Raw genomic sequence first — 16,416 nt, 5'->3', positions numbered from 1 at the left:
GTCCCACTGTTCTGTGGAAATGGAGAAGAGTCAATTAGCATCTTCCACAAATTAATTTTTGAAAGATAATCAGCAATGAGTTTTCACCAATGAAATTAGACTTGGTGAAAGTCTTTCTTCCTTAAATAAAGGTCATAAAGAATTAGTCATCCAACCTACGTAGTGCTCTGCATTTTGATCAACTAAGTATTGCAAAAACTGGTATTTAATAAAAGAAAGTCAAATGAGTAACAGGATGCCTCAGAACACAATGACATTAATTTCTTTTTATTGCACCACAACAAAAATAGATAAAACACGGAAGTTAAATTCATTGAGCAAAAACAGCTGTCCAGGTAAAGCTGCTATACTTTGTGCTAAATAACTTCATGAACTGAGAGTATACAGAATACATACAGTATGCAAGCTACCTCAACAACAAAGGAGAAGGAGCAAAATACAATTTTTGAAGATAAAATTTGGTCAAGTGACAAATTTAGTTGCTCAAAATTTCTAGCCGTTATCCACTTAAATTCATATGGTTCTACATCCGTGCATTCAGTATGTGCATACTGAATTCCCATTTTAATGGAAGCTGCTTCTTAGAAGAAATTTTTGAACTTCACATTTATTTGATCTGACAATTTTTAAAAATTTGTGGTTTTTTTAAATATAAGTAAATGTGTGTATTCAAACACACTTAAAAACCCCCGACCTTTCGGTAATAAGCAGAGGGGTCATGCTTTTTAAAATTAATATCTGTGAATTTCAGCTATTTCTCCTGTGTGTCTAAGAAACTTTATATGTTCTCAATGCACCCACACAGTCAGGTGGGTTGACAGATACGTCAAAAATACTTTATGAAAAGAGGGAAGTAGCTCATGCGAGTTGGCAACCTTGTGTATATTGTTTCCTGTTGGAGCAGGCTGCCTCCCTTTGACATCTTGCAGTCAAAGACGAAAGGAAAACTTTTTACTTTGAAGCCTAGTGAGCACAGTTGTACATTTACTATAAACCAACTTCAACTTGGCTTATAATGTAAGATGACAAATACTTAACACCCAGTACACAGCATAAAAAGTACTGAAGAAACATTTCATAGGTAATACCTTTTTCATATGTTAAATACCAGCTTCTATGGGATACAGTTTCAGGATGGTTTTGTTATCACTTTAGAAACACTCTAGGCCAAACAAACAGCACAAGTAACATCAATATCATCTTTTTTCCAATATCTGTATCAATTACTGGAGGCTAATTCTAACACATATACTACTTAAGGGTGGGGGAAAGAAGATAATTCATGACACATTGCAAAGATAAGACTATAGCATCTTAGTTGTAGGGATGATCTTAGGGTGCAGAAAGAGGGGACTCTCTAGAAGGTGATGGTGTAGTTTCTTCAGGTGGAAAAACTGTGAGTGTACAAGCTCGAATGCCACCAAGGGACTCTGGGAGATCAAAAACCTTATGCCATTCATCTTTATCTGGATCATATTTCTGTACTATCTCTACCATACAACGATTATTCCAAGAATACCCGCCAACCACATAGATTTTATTTTCAAAGACAGCAACCCCAACATCACTCTGCCCTCTTAGCATGGCAGCAATAGGGGTCCACTGGTCAAGGATTGGTGAGTAGTATTCACAGCTTAGGACATCATCATAATCACTGGTTCCTCTGAAGTGATTGCCACCAATGACATAGAGCCTTTCTCCCACTGTACACATGCAGTGCAGGCCTCGGACAGTGGTCATTGGTGCCTTCTGGATCCATTTGTCAGTGTCAGGGTCAAAGCACATGAGCTCCTTTTGGAAAGTGTCATGAGTAATTCCTCCTAAAGAATGAAAATAATAGGCATGAGGTAATCAAATCATAAAAATGAAAAAGTGAGTAAGGCTCTCTATCATAATTAACTTTTAGCCACATACTATGACACATCATAGCTTATCAAGTGTTCTGATAAATTCTTGACCTCTGTAAATATTCTTTAGATTAAAAATACGGAAAATAACATTTCCATGTTCTTAAGGAATGAAAAAATGGCTTATATTACTGTAATTCCTTTTTCAAATGGAGACCCATGTTACTTAAGAGGCATTACTGAGAGAAAATATATTTTCATCACTGTTAGAGTTAGGTCTGCAATAAATCCCAACTACAAAGTATTTTAGTGGGTACCCTCTGTTTGCCAGCACTAAGCTAGAGCACTTTAAATTCTGGGTGTCGATTTCTTCTCTTGCTAAACAAGAATATATCCTCTGATTATCTCATTAGGATTGTGATTAAGGACTGAAATATTTAACAAAATGCTTGGAAAAAGTTGAGTCATACAAATAATGCATAAGTTTATTATATAATTTTTTAAATTTGTAGAGATTTTGGTGGGCAGAGTAATGTACCTTTTTAAAAAAACTAAATAACTTCATATGTGCAGCATTTTGTTGTTCATCTATTAAGTCTGTATCATCTACAAAATGTATTCAGAGGTCCCATATAAATTAGTCTGTACAATGAAAGGATCGAACTATGTCTTCTGCAGGCAAGGGAAAAAACTAAGCCAATCTTTAGCCATATCATTTAAAGGTCTACTATCAAGTGGCCAAATAGCAATAATTATTTTCTTCTCTTTCTTATAATTTTTTCTATCTTAAAAAATTCCTAGAAACAAAGTAGCACCATTTATTTGAAAATCAGCTTGGTTCCTTTCCTATCCTTTATTGGGAAGTCATTTCTGTAATATTTACCCACAATGCCATAATACCACTTAAACAATTCAGTGTCATTTTTTTCCCCCAGAGGATCTGGAGCTCCCATTATAATAGCACAGAAGCTACACACATAAAATAGGTAGATAGTGTAAATCATTGACTAGTGGAGCATATGATTTCCTGGGTGGTTCTTTCAATATAAGATACCCTATAGTTTTTCATGAATTTAACACCAGAAACCTGCCAATCACTCACTACAGGCCTCTCACTGATCCTTCTCGATTATAAATTTCATAAAGTAGTGTTCAGAGAATCAGCTCACAGACATCCCCTTAAACCCTTTGATCGCTAATAATGTAACTGCTGTTCTGGCACTGGCAGACCTTTAGACAGGAGAAAAACTGTCATAGGCAGTCTGTACCAGGGTCAAACAATAAGAACTTGACTAAAAAAATTAAAAATCAATTACAAAAGTGATCAATACATTAAGATAAATTTCTTAATTTTACAGAAGGGAGATTTGAACACCAACAGTTTGAGAATGAAAGTTGTTACTGTGATACTGAATATACTGTAACCATTCTGGAATTTTTAACAGAAAAGTATCTCTGCATTTACTTACAATGCTGAATTAGCACAGGATTATTCACTAAGTGACACCATAATAGAACCTCATTATAATATTAAGGGAAAAGAAAATACATATTTTGCAGGTTATACAAAAAGAGAGAATGAACATTAGGCATTACTATGCTTGTTTATGCACCATATATGGCATTTATTATTTATTATCCTCAGTATAGCTAAATTTTAGATAAATTAAAATAAGTTTTGCTACATTTTAATGGTATTTATTAGAATATAGAGTGTACTACTGTACAGCAAATTGGAGAATTTGAATGCTTTCCAATTTCTTCTAGATTATACACCTGTAGTTGGATTGATTTGTTGCTAGCCTTATAATTTGCAGAGTGCCCAAAGTATTTATATGCAAATGTACACAACAAAAAACTTCTAAAATCAATATAAATTTTATTATTCATTTCTCTTAGAAGCATATGTATTATTTGTGTTCACATGATAATTGTTCACCTGAAATATACATCACTCCTCCATACACAGTTCCAGCATGTCCATAGTGAGGCTCACTCATTTTGGCAACATAGGTCCATTCATTTGTTCTTGGATTGTAACATTCTACTGTAGCTGTTTTATAAAAAGAGAGAAAAAAAAGTATTTTAAATCTCAAATTTAGCAGCTAATTGTTTTTTTCTTTTAGGTGGAACAATAATAATATTTAAATCTCAGAAACATACATATTAAAGGTACGAGAAATCTTGGGGAACTCATAGCAATTACTGAGACTACATTAATATGAAAGAAACATTAATAGATGTTACATTAAACTAGATAATGTAAGAATCTCACTTTTTTTTTTTAGCTTTTAGTAGTACATGTTTGCAGTACATAATGTTTACATTCCTTGAGTAGAATTGGTACACATACATAACACAGAAATTGCTAAGATTTCTTTTGGGGGGAAATCTAGTTGTATCTTTATTAACTTGATATAACTCGTTGTATCTTTATAAAATTCTTTGCTTTAAAAATAAGAGAAAAAAATATAAAAAATACTAAAAGCAAGGAAAAATACTTCAATTCTGGGTCCCTGTGTTCACATACTGTACAAGAACAAGCATGAATATATATAAAGCAAGTATTTTTGAAAATGAAGGTTGAATACAGGGCCTTCACACTGAGCTATATGTCCAGCCCTTTAAAAAAAGTATTTTGTTTTGAGACAGGCCCTCACTAAGTTTCCCAAGCTGTACTCAAACTTGTGATGCTCTTGCCTCTCAGCCTCCCAGAGTGCTGAGATTAAAGGAATATGCTTGCCATATATGAAGTAAATTTCAAAATTGAGAATGAAAGTATATACACTGCCTGGTTTATGTTCTAATTGCTAAAGCCTACTGCTTTATTTCATATTCAGACTAGAAATTAGATACTGGTAATAATGTCTAAACAAGTACACCTTAAAGCCAATAGTTTCTATATACCCATCCACACTGTAGCAAGTACTAGTACTCTTAACTGGAAGATGACTAGATGACTGGCAGTATACTAAGAAGTAAAGATCTTTATTAGGGAAACGTCTGAATAGTACATTTATCATCTTTAATAGAAAGTAATTTGGAGAAGTGACTTTAACTACTTCAATGTCTCACAAGCAACCTGTTATAACCTTAAGACCAGATCAATGACAGTCAAAACAGATAGAAAATGTAATTATAAAGAAAAGATAGAAAGAAATAGGGCTGTTACAATGACTTTGGTAAAAAAATGAAATCTAGCTTGACTTGAACAGTTCATATTATTTATTGTAGACACTGTCAAATGCAAAGCCAGCGTCTTGCCTCCTCCAACTTTGCTTTTCTTCTTACCAACAAAAGCACAACACTGCGCTGGGAACCTCTGCACCAACCTCAAAACAAAATTCAATTTAACAGGTTCCCTTAAAGCTTTGCTCTGCCATATGATGTAGTTCTTGGGAGTAACAAGTTAAGCAGAAATCTACTGAGTGGGGCTACTTGATCAATCCAATGGAATAATGGATTGGTGTAGCTACTAATAGCCAAAAGCAGTCCTAAATGATGCATCATCCTTTGCCTGAGATTCTCTGCTTAACTACAAGTGAGAGCGAGGAGGCAGGAGAAAGAGATTATTTTTCTGCTCTATCACTGGTTTCATTTCTTTATAAAATTAACTAATGCAAATCCTTTATGTCCTCCACTCATACATATATGTTACCATGTCTCGTTCTCCTGTACTGATTTCCTTTTCCACTTACTTTAGGTTTAAATTTTCAGTCTTAGTTCAGAGGCTTTTACTAGTCTCATTTTTATCTGCTGTCTTGCTAGCTTTGCTTACTGCTTCAGGTCTGGATCCTTACTGACTTGCTTTCTTTTAAACCTTTCCATCAAATAGAAGGTTCCTAGGATCCTGCAAAATCTTTTCTCAAAATAAGGGCTATTTTCACAATTAACAACCAGTTAGACTGCTACATGTCCAAATACTATTTTGACTATTTCAAGGCACTGGATGTCTTAAGTTTTATTTTATTTTTAATTGACACATACCAACTGCATATATTTCTGGAGTAAAGTGTGATTTTTTGATACATGTATACATTTTATAATTATCAAATCAGGGTAATTAGCATATCTGCCACCTCAAACATTATTTCTTTGTGGTGAGGTGCCTTTTTAGACGTTCATTTCCATTTAGCTTCAGTATGAATTTCACCACACAAGAAAATCTAACTGAATGTACATTTTTATCTTTCTCTCTGTCTACATTTAACAGGGGACCTAGTACATTGATTTGCACATGGTATTAGGAAATTAATTAATGGAAAGATGTTATATGATAAAGTAATCTAATAATGCATCCTAACAGAAAAAGTTTTAGAAGTCCAGAAATCATCTTCTCCATCTATTTGAAGCCCAAACAGATTTCACTATAGTTGTATACTTTTCTTAAAGCAGAACTCTGCCTTGAATTTTGAAATTTCTATATCATAAAAGTCCTTTTCTATGTTTAATTCAAAATGTCTTGAAGTGATTTCCCTTCATTTCCTGTAACTATTTTATGGTGGAGTTGATTAGCTAATAATTCTTTATGATTAGCAATGTTTTCCTATGTAGAAAGATAGTGCTGTTCCTCTATCAGTTAGTTAATTGCATCTTTTTCCTAACAAGGGTTGTAGGGATTCATCTAAACTTTCTCAGAGCAAGATGGACATTAACCACCAAAGACACAGTAACTATGTAGTAACAGTTCATCAACCCTAATCTTTTCTTCTTTCAGTTTAAATAATCTGTCCCTTTCATCTTTTCTTTTCTTTTTTTATTGCACTGGGCATCGAGTCCAGTGCTACATGCCCAGCCCTTTTTTATTTTTATTTGTTTTGAGACAGGATCCTGCTAAGTTGCTAGGTTGCCCAGGGTTAGGCTAGATCTTGTTGCCTCAGCCTCCCCGAGTGCTGGGATTACAGTCATGCACCACCGTGGCCAGCCTCCCTCATTTAATCTAGTCCTTTAATGTTTATTGTCAACCTTTAAACTTTCTCCATTCAGAACTACAGTTGCTCTTAGTACAATCAATAGTATTTTGTTTGAAAACAGAATGTCTCTAGTTCAAAAGAAGATATACACTTAAGAGTATGGCCTCAATGTGTAAATACTGAAAAGTTTCTCTGGTGTGAAAAACTGAAAGTATAAATGATGATTAAAATGAATAATTGATAATGTGAAATAGGAAGAAAAGGTCCAAAGGGGTAGGGGAAGTTGGAAGGGTAGGAGAAAGGAAAGAAAGGAAAGGAAAAATTATGAGAAAAGGAAAAAATTAAAACAAAGTCTTTGTAAATAGGGAGGACAGGAAATAGGGAAAAAATAAGAACCAAGATAAATCATGTAAAGGTACAAGTACCTAATGATAAATGTAAATGTATTGTATACCTAAAATGTACCAATAAATAATTTAAGAAAAAAAAGAAGATATACATAAAGAAGATACACATGCAACCTGTTTCTATCTTCCCTACTTACAAGACAGTTGGATATAGGTGAATGATTGTAACTTTGATAGCAGGGAGGGACAAGAAATGATGCAAAGCAAGAAGTGGGAGATCCAAAGTGGTGGTTTCATCTTAATCTGTGAGATTTGGGCATGCAAAGGAGACAACTGAGAAAATCTAGTGTAGGGGTCAGAAAACTTGAGCCCATGGCCCAAATCCAGCCCACTGCCTGTTTTTGTATGGCACACAGGATAACTATATGAATGGTTTTACATGTTTAAAGGGTTGGAAAAGAGTGAAATGACTATTTTATAGCATGAAATTATATGAAAATCATATAAAATTCAAATTGTAGGGGCATATATAAAGATTTATTGGAACACATATGTTTATGAATTGTCTACAGGTGCTTCTGCATGACAATAGTTGAGTTGATTAGTTGTAACACAGATTGAGTGGTCGATATAGCTGTAAATATATGCTTTCTGATCCTTTATAAAAGATTTCTAACCCCTAATCTAGAGAATCAATTTCAGTAGTCTAGGTGCTTTATGTCTAAACCAGAGAATATTTCCAATGTATGAATTATACTTAGGTTGCTTATTTCATATATATCAGATGTTCCTATTTTCTCAGATGATTCCACTGGGTCTGGAATCGATCACAATGGATGCTGTGGAACTTCCTGGTTCTTTGAGATTTGGCCTGAAGAAAATTATATGACAATAATGGCTCCCACAAAGGGAGAATGGGCTGTAGAATCCTAGGGCACTGGTTAGTGACTAAGAAAACCTCAGATCCATTAAATGCTGAGAAATGGAAAAAATGGAAATAAAGTCTTTGTAAACAGGGAAGGGTGGAGGGGGTGAAGGGAGGGCTAGGAATGGGGAAAAAATAAGAACCAAGATGCATTATGTAAAGGTACAATTCCCAATGAGAAATGTAATTGTGTTGTATACCTAAAATGTACCAATAAAAGAATTTAACAAAAAGAAGGATATAGAAGCATTTGATAAATTTTAGTAATTTTATTGCATAAAAATTTAATGTTTTCTATAAGTTATTTCATTATTTGAAAGCTTGACTAAGTAATATTTAACTGAAGTGAAAGATATGCAAGCTGTCATATTCTTCTTCAATACAGAAAATTTCAAAGGAAAATCGACTTCTTATAGAATTTTGAAAGATGCCAGAAATAAATGAATCCTATTTTACTTAAGTGACGGCTCCTATAAGTATCTTTTAGTTTCCCACTCTAACCATTTCTGAGGGATTGTATTTCAGCAATAAGCTAGGCACACAGACACACTGGTATTAGTAAACTTAGCTTTTCCTTAGGTCCGTACACTCCATGAAATGATTTTAAAAGGCCAAACACATTAAATGATCTAAAATGTCTCACCAATGTTGCCACTGGATTTTTTTTGTAATTATATATGAGATGGTTCTGATGTATAGCAAGAATAAATGATGCACTGGTGATAGTGAATCTATTACAGTTTTAAATGACTTTCTCATTAATTCTCATTGCCACCTATTCATACCTCTTAGGCATAAGAATGTTCCAATATAATCAGTTAATATGGAAACATTCGTATATTATAACAGATATGTGTATGTGGAGGAGGGATTCCTTAAAAACAAGCACGTAGGGTAGGAGAACAGTTAAAAACTCCGCCTTTGGCTTGAACATTCAGAAACACAAGTAAGAGCTGCTTTACAAACAAAATCTGTGATTCTGCAAAACTGATGGGGCCAGAAAACTAGGAAGGCCAAGTGATACAAATTCTTTTCTTATTTATATGAAGAGATTATCATTAACGGATATAATTCACAATAACTTGTTGATATTGTTCAGTGGGAAGAGAGGTAATCAGGGAAGGGTACATCAAATTTGGATACCTAAGCAATATACAATATGACAAAATGAGACAGTCTACTTTTCTTTTCAACTTGAGTATAATATTTGAGGAAACTCAATGGGAGAAAAAAATGAGGCCTCTTCTTGGTTTTATGTAATGCCTTTTTCGATCTAAAGGCTCTTCTGGAATTAAAATACTCAATTTGAGTACATTTAGTAAGCAATCACAATTTTTAAACTTTTAATGTATTGTAACAAAATATTTCAACCAGAATGATTTGATAAGGATCCTTATTTTAAGGAAAGCAACTATTTTCTACAAAAGTTTAGTTAGTTATATATTACAGGAGATCATTTCAAATGGAATGAAACATCAAAAAAATAGACTGCAATTGGAATTAGAGTTATTCCTTGGTGCAAAGTATTGGTGTACATATTATAATCAGATGTACATTTGTGGAAAATGCAGTTTATGAAATAAGATAAAAATGGACTTATTTCATCTATAGGATAAAAAATGACTTTTTTAAAAAAAAGTCATTATCCTTAGGTTAAGTTTGGGAATTTTATTTTTTAAGCCTAAATAAAACCAAATTGTTGGCATGTTTTTAAGAACTGTTCACAAAAGGCATGATTCACTTATTTCTTTTCATTCCAATATGCAAAACAGACTGTTTTGTTTTTTCCGGTACTGGAGATCGAACTCAGGACCTTGTGCTTGCCAGGCAGGTCCAGCACCACTGAGTTAAATCCCTGGCCTAAAAGACTGTTTTTAATCAGAGGTGGAGGGATGGTTTCTGAAGATCATGATCAAGGAAGCCTGCGCATATGCCATTTGCTCACTGGGGTAGTCTATTTTTATTTGGACACAATACAGAAGAAACACACAGATTGTAGGAGATGGACCAGAGAAAGAAAGCCTACACTTTCTTGGTTTGATAATAATTCTCTTTAGTTTGAGGATTTAAATTCCCAGAAGAATAAGGCCTCTAATTAACACTAGGAACAATAAACTGAAAACTTAAAAACTGCATATTAACCAGAGTTATAACGCTCACAAGCAAGCACTGACTTTGAAAAAGGCAACTATTTTCTTTGAGAAAAGAAGTTTCAGAATGACCACTGACTGCCAGGGTTGATGACCTATAAACTTTTAAAAATTATGTCATACTAGTTGCTTTTTAAAGAAATAAAAAAATCACTATCTGCACCTTCTGCATATTTTCAGATATCATAAATTTAAAAAGTATAATAATATTAAAATAGCGTGTGTGAACTGACTGATGAAACCTAAAATGAAAAGGACACTAATGCCTCAGGTATTTTTAAAAATCAGATTAATATATTGGGAAATCTATGTAGTTAGTGATTATACCACCAATCTAGAAACAATCTAGAAAGTCTAGTTTTAGAAAAATAACATGGTAACAACAAATGAAAAAAACTGGGTAGAAAAGATCAGTAATATTAAGACCTTGCCACTAGCATGACATGGCTTTATATAAAGGAAAGTATAAGAGCTAAGAGTAGTTCTTTTCTCCAATAAATAGCTTAGTCTCAAACCCATTCAAATATCATTTATTTCTTAGAATATTGAGAAAGAAGATTCTGAGGAGCACTGAATTTGTCCAGAGCCAATGCCAATATGTTGAACCTCCTCAGCATTATGGGGCCTGGAATAGTGGTCAACTATAAAGATTCTATAGCAGAGAATAAAGGAGGTAAAAAAAAAATCACCAGCCAATAATAGTAATGACAGAAATGTTACATTATGATGCAGCCTTCCTATTTTTTTTTCCTGGAAAAGTCATACTGTTTCAATTTAACCTAAAGTAACAAAATTATATCTTTTAAAGTGAATTGATGTAGTCAAAATATTTCTATGTAAAATATACTTGTGACCAACCTTAGATTAGAAAGAAAGAAAGTGACCATTAAATGGCTTGCTAGATCAGTTTACAATGAAGAAAACTGTCTGATATTTCAACAAGAGAATGAGTTTTGAAATTAATGTTACAGATGAGAATACTCACAATAAATAAACTTTGGATAATAATCTGTAAAGAATATTATTTTACCCTGTGGCCTCTAACAGGTATCAAATTATGAAAATAAAGACACAACAATAAAGTTAATTTTAAGAAATGACAGTCTTCTGTAAAGAAAGATTTTTTAACCTCTTCAGAAAAATATCATGTGGACTTTTAAAACTCTAAAATGACGAAACATATCAAACTTCTTTCCAAGATTCTATTAGAATTTCAGTTAGTTTAATACAGTTTGAATTTTCAATGCATGTTGCTCAAATAAAATATTCTACAACATACCAGTGCATGTATAAGATATAATTAGTACCCTGACCAACTATATCCATCCAAATAAGGCATGCAGATGGTCTTTTATATTTTCTGAGAAAAATAGTATTAAAATAAGTTCCTAGCTACATTTTTGTCTGTAATTTCACAGAACTGCTTAGTTTATGATGTGAAAAGAATTTCTGGTTAAAGAAAGAAATTGGTCTCTGCATAATATGAATGTGCACACTTACGCAATTCCCCAGCTGCATTTCGTCCACCAACTGCATACAGATATCCTTTGAGGGCACTTAGATGGAAGAAGGTGCGCTTTTCATTTAAAGATGCAACTTGCATCCATTTATTGTATCGAGGATCAAATCTGAACACTGTATCGACTGCTGTTTTTCCTTTTGTGTCATAATTACTCTGTCCACCAACGACATAAAGGAAATTTCCAATGACAGCGATGCCATGTTGGTACCTTGGGGCATCCATGGGAGCTAGGGATCTCCACTCATGGGCCTTTTCATCATACATGCGCAATTCCTTACTGACCACCAGCTGCTGTCTCAGCACTCCTCCTAGTGTAACCAAGTGAGTGGTGTCAGACCGAATGGCAGTCCTGTCTGACTGCATAACTGGCTGCATATATGGCATCATTTGGTAATTGCTGGCTTCCAAAAGCAAATTCACGCAAGTATTGTCAGTTCTCATGAAATCTACCGTTTGCACGTAATTAATGAGCTCCTGTGGTGTCATCAGTGGAAATCGGATGTTCTTCATTAATTTTGCAGCAAAGTCCATTCGAGGCTCTTCCAGGCGAAGCCAGCGACAGGTAGCCTTAAAGAGCTCAAGTTCAGTGCAATGCTTAAGGCTATTACTGGAAAGCACAAAGGCAAGACGCTCAAAAGGGAGTTTCAAGAACTCCCCAGTGCTCAGCAATGCAAGAAAATTCTTTAAGACGAAACTATTGACATATTTATCCACTTCAGTCAAATTGTAGGTGTTTGCAATCCGCCCAACTTCAACACAATTGTCTAAAGTGACCTATTAAGCAAATAGGTAAAAAATTAGAACACGACTACTTTCTTTGCTTTTTTTTTTTTTTTTTTTGTGGTACCGGGGATCAAACTCTGGTCCTTGCACTTGTGCAGCAGGCAGCGAAACCACTGAGCTAAATCCCCGGCCCATGACTACTTTCTTGACACACACATCTCAATCACACAAATACTCACTCTACAAGACTGAATTATGCTTTTTTAATGTCCATAGGGATACAAATAAAAATGTTTATCTAAATGTAGCAGGAATCTAAAAAGAATATGTGAAGCACCTTTACCTAACTCTGTAGGATGACAAAGAAAATTGTCAGTCAGATTAGAAATTATCTAAGAAATAGTTACAACTTTGACTATGTCCAAAATAATTATCTCTCTCATAAAAAATCCCACCCTACACACATACAAATAAAAGGTTATTCTATTATGGTTCACGTCAATCTACTTCTCACTGATGATAATTAAATGTACCACATAACTAGCAGATCCACAAATATATCCCTGTATTTCCCTTTCACGTAAATAGGCATCATCCATTACTAGAATTCATAATATTCCATCAAATGTTAATGTTCATAGTGAAAATAATTTAACAGGACAATTTCACATAGGGCAAAGTTATTTCTCATAATATTTATCTGGAAATATAAGCAAGGGTATGGCTTTTTTGAGGGTAGGAAGGAGGTACCTACATCAAAATCATGCATGCATATGAGTTTTGGGTATGTACTGCTTGCCTCTGGACAATGTAGCTTTCCTTAGCCACGTTCTTACTCTGATCATACTCTATTCTATTTGCAGTCAAATGAGCCCCAAGCCATGTCCATTGCACAGACTAAAATAAACTATATAGCAGAAAACATGCAAAGGAGGAAATGATAGAGGCCCTTCTTCAGTAGGACCTCTTTTCAATAACTGACTGGTCAAAAAAAGAAAAAAGGAAACTATATCAGCAAATATAATCCAAGCAATAAATTACAAAAACAAGCTCACAATACAGATGCCGGTGTGTATGTATACAAACTTAGAAACAGATAACAAGCAAAGGGCTCAAATGTGTGTGTACATGTGCATGAGTGTTAATTTTGTCAAGGAGTGTGTTCAATATGTCACACAAAATTCATCAATGTATTGTTAATCCCATAACTATTGTTTTGTTTTGGTACCTGGAATGGAACTCTGGTCCTTGCGCCTGCACAGCAGGAGGCAAAACCACTGAGTTAAATCCCCAGCCCCCATAACTATTGTTAAAAGATATGTTCGATGCTTAAGAGAAAACTGGCTAATCCTTCTACTGACATTTCATTTAAAAGCTGAATGAAGCTAAAAGGAATACTCATGTGCATAAAATAACAGCCCAGGTAAGACATTACAGCAAGAAGGCTCTGAGATTAGCACAAACATAGCTATTTTTACAGATTTATTACTCAAGAAGAATTTATACTCATTTGCTTTATAAAATCATCAAAATATCTAATTGCTTATTATACTTAGTAGCTGTATGTTTAAAAATACTTAAAACATAACTGCAACACAAAGGAACTAGGAAAATAAACTATAAGTTTCTAGAAGTACACAGCTTAACACTGCATCAATACTTTAGATTGATAATATGAATATTTAAATTCAATTTTAAGAGAGACAAGTTGGTGTCTCATAAAATTGTAAGTTGTATAAATGGAGTTACAGTAAATATTTAACTGCCCAAAAAACCCTGGGTAGAAGGGAGTCCCATTTGGGATAAGGGGTATACCTTCACAAAGAAAGTAAGAAACAGCCATTCCCCAGAATGAAGGTAATTTGCACTTTTGAAAATATTTACTAGTATGGATAAGTAAAAGTTGATTACAACACAAATATAATTTCTGAATATGCAGGTTCTCACCATCTCATCACTAATAAAAACAGCAAAGAATGTGTTCTTTACATGGACAAAACAGGACCACCAGTTGTTAGTCAGCAAATGTAAATCTAAATTTATAGCATTTAAAATAGACCAAGATTAAAGACTAGATACCAAACTATAAAATTCAGAAATGGGACTGAAGTATTTAATGCCTTCTTTTTAGTTTCTTCCAATTTATCCTATGAGAAACCATTATAAAAATAACAGGAAAAAGAAACCTCCCTTTTATTTAGGGGCATTTGGGAAATACCTTCTATGTATCAGTACAGTCATATGTACAGATACACAGGACTAGAAAAATCCCTTACAGACCCCCTAGTCAAAAATGACAGCTGCCTGCCCTTTTCTTAAAAATTGCCAGAGAATGTTTTGTAAACTTCTGAATTATAATCTTTCTTGATAGGACTAGGCATTTTCTATAGCTCTTGTACAACAGCTACCACACTGTGAATACACAGCAAAGGTTAAAGCCTATGAATACTGACAATAAAAATTAAAAGATTTAATGACAGATGGAAATAAAAAAGGAATATATGTTGATTAGGATAGCAAATTATTAGAGTCTTATTAATTTTAAAATGAGATACAAGAAAAATATGTAATAGGAAATGAATTTTCATCAAGTACATGTAATCAAAGGAAAAAATTAATAATAGAATATAAGCATTAAAGAAGCAAAATCTAAAATCATAGTTAAGATAAGCAGATCAAAGATGATGGAAAATGGTAAATATTTGGGGGGTAAAATACAAGATTCTTCTATTGTGGTTCATTTCAATTCACTTCTCAGTCATTCTTTTTTACTTTTAATTGATAAATTACACATATTAATGGGGCACCATGTAATGTTCCAATACATATATACATCGCATAATGTTTAAATTGGATTAAACATGTTTATCACTTCAAACATTTATCATTTCTTTATGGTGAATACTTTCAAATCAGTCATGATTTTTTTTTTTGAGACACAGTCTTGCTATGTAATTCAAGCTGCCCTTGAACTCATGGAGATCCTCCTGCCTCAGCCTTTCAAGTGCTGGGATCATGAGCATGCACCACCACACCTGGCTAATCTAGTCATGATTTTTGTTTTGGTACCGGGAATCAAAATCAGGACTTTGCGCTTGCCAGGCAGGTGCAGCACCACTGAACCAAATCCCCGGCCCTGTCTAGACATGATTCTTAAAAGTGTGACTTCTAGTAAAGGTCCAAATGTTTAGACTAAATAGCATAAACAAAGAGAAATGTGTTATAATGTAACATATAAGTGTAATATGCATATATAATAGAATATATTAGATTTTTAAAATACAAAATATGTTTAGCACTTTTTAAAAAGTTCTAAGTAGAAAGAACTCTAATTTCATCTTAACTCACATAATTTCATCTACAGACCTGACCAAACTTCTAAAGAAGTACACCTGAAGACAAAGTTATAACACAAATTAATTAAAATAAGTATACTGACATTTAATAGGATAAAGCATCAAAAAACTACAAAATTCTTCAACCTCATGTGAGAATCTATAAAAACTTCAAAAAAAATAATCAAGTGTATGTTTAAGTTTCCTTGGCATAAATTATTATAAATTGTTGTACTATAACCAAACAAACTTCACGGTCACCCTAAAGCCAGTTCCAATATCATAATTTTTCAAGTGGTATTCTAATTAATATACTAGTGATCACTGTTGCTGTGCTGTTCAAATTACACCTGATGTATCGAAACAGTGTCATTAATATATTTTGGTATTTCAGTAGCAGATTGCATCAGAAATCTGTGATACTATTTTGTTAAAGGTCAGTGTTATACACAAACAGATTCTCATATAGACAACAAAATGAGTATCTGCGTTTGTACTCTCAATGGAAAAGCAAAGACTAAGAAATCTGGTAACATTTGAAGTCTCCTCAGCTGTTCAATCAACAAAATTCTTCTTACTGCTATTTGATTTATTATAATGACAGATTGGCATCTAGTACAACCAATGCAGAGAAAGAAAACATGTCCACAGAAA

At 33.6% G+C, this 16,416-nt stretch overlaps 1 protein-coding gene across 8 annotated transcripts in view; it reads right to left on the bottom strand.

Annotated features, from left to right (window-relative positions):
- Window positions 1-251: 251 nt before the first annotated feature.
- Window positions 252-16,416, bottom strand: part of Klhl13 (kelch like family member 13) — a 199,852-nt gene continuing 183,687 nt past the window's right edge. For all 8 annotated transcript variants that reach the window (XM_004872142.3, XM_004872137.3, XM_004872138.3 and 5 more), the window contains 3 exons: window positions 11,683-12,478; window positions 3,787-3,900; window positions 252-1,820 (listed from right to left, as the gene is read on the bottom strand). In XM_004872142.3, coding sequence (XP_004872199.1) covers window positions 1,333-1,820; window positions 3,787-3,900; window positions 11,683-12,478 — 1,398 coding nt within the window. In that variant the 3' untranslated portion in view covers window positions 252-1,332. The remainder of the gene's footprint in view (window positions 1,821-3,786; window positions 3,901-11,682; window positions 12,479-16,416) is intronic.

Source organism: Heterocephalus glaber, unplaced genomic scaffold (assembly GCF_053883595.1).
Source record: "Heterocephalus glaber isolate CG9 unplaced genomic scaffold, H.glaber_assembly_v1.0 deba00001730, whole genome shotgun sequence".
Classification (NCBI taxonomy): domain Eukaryota; kingdom Metazoa; phylum Chordata; class Mammalia; order Rodentia; family Bathyergidae; genus Heterocephalus; species Heterocephalus glaber.
Note: the sequence above shows the minus strand (reverse complement) of the source record. Positions and strands in the feature narration are given on the sequence as shown.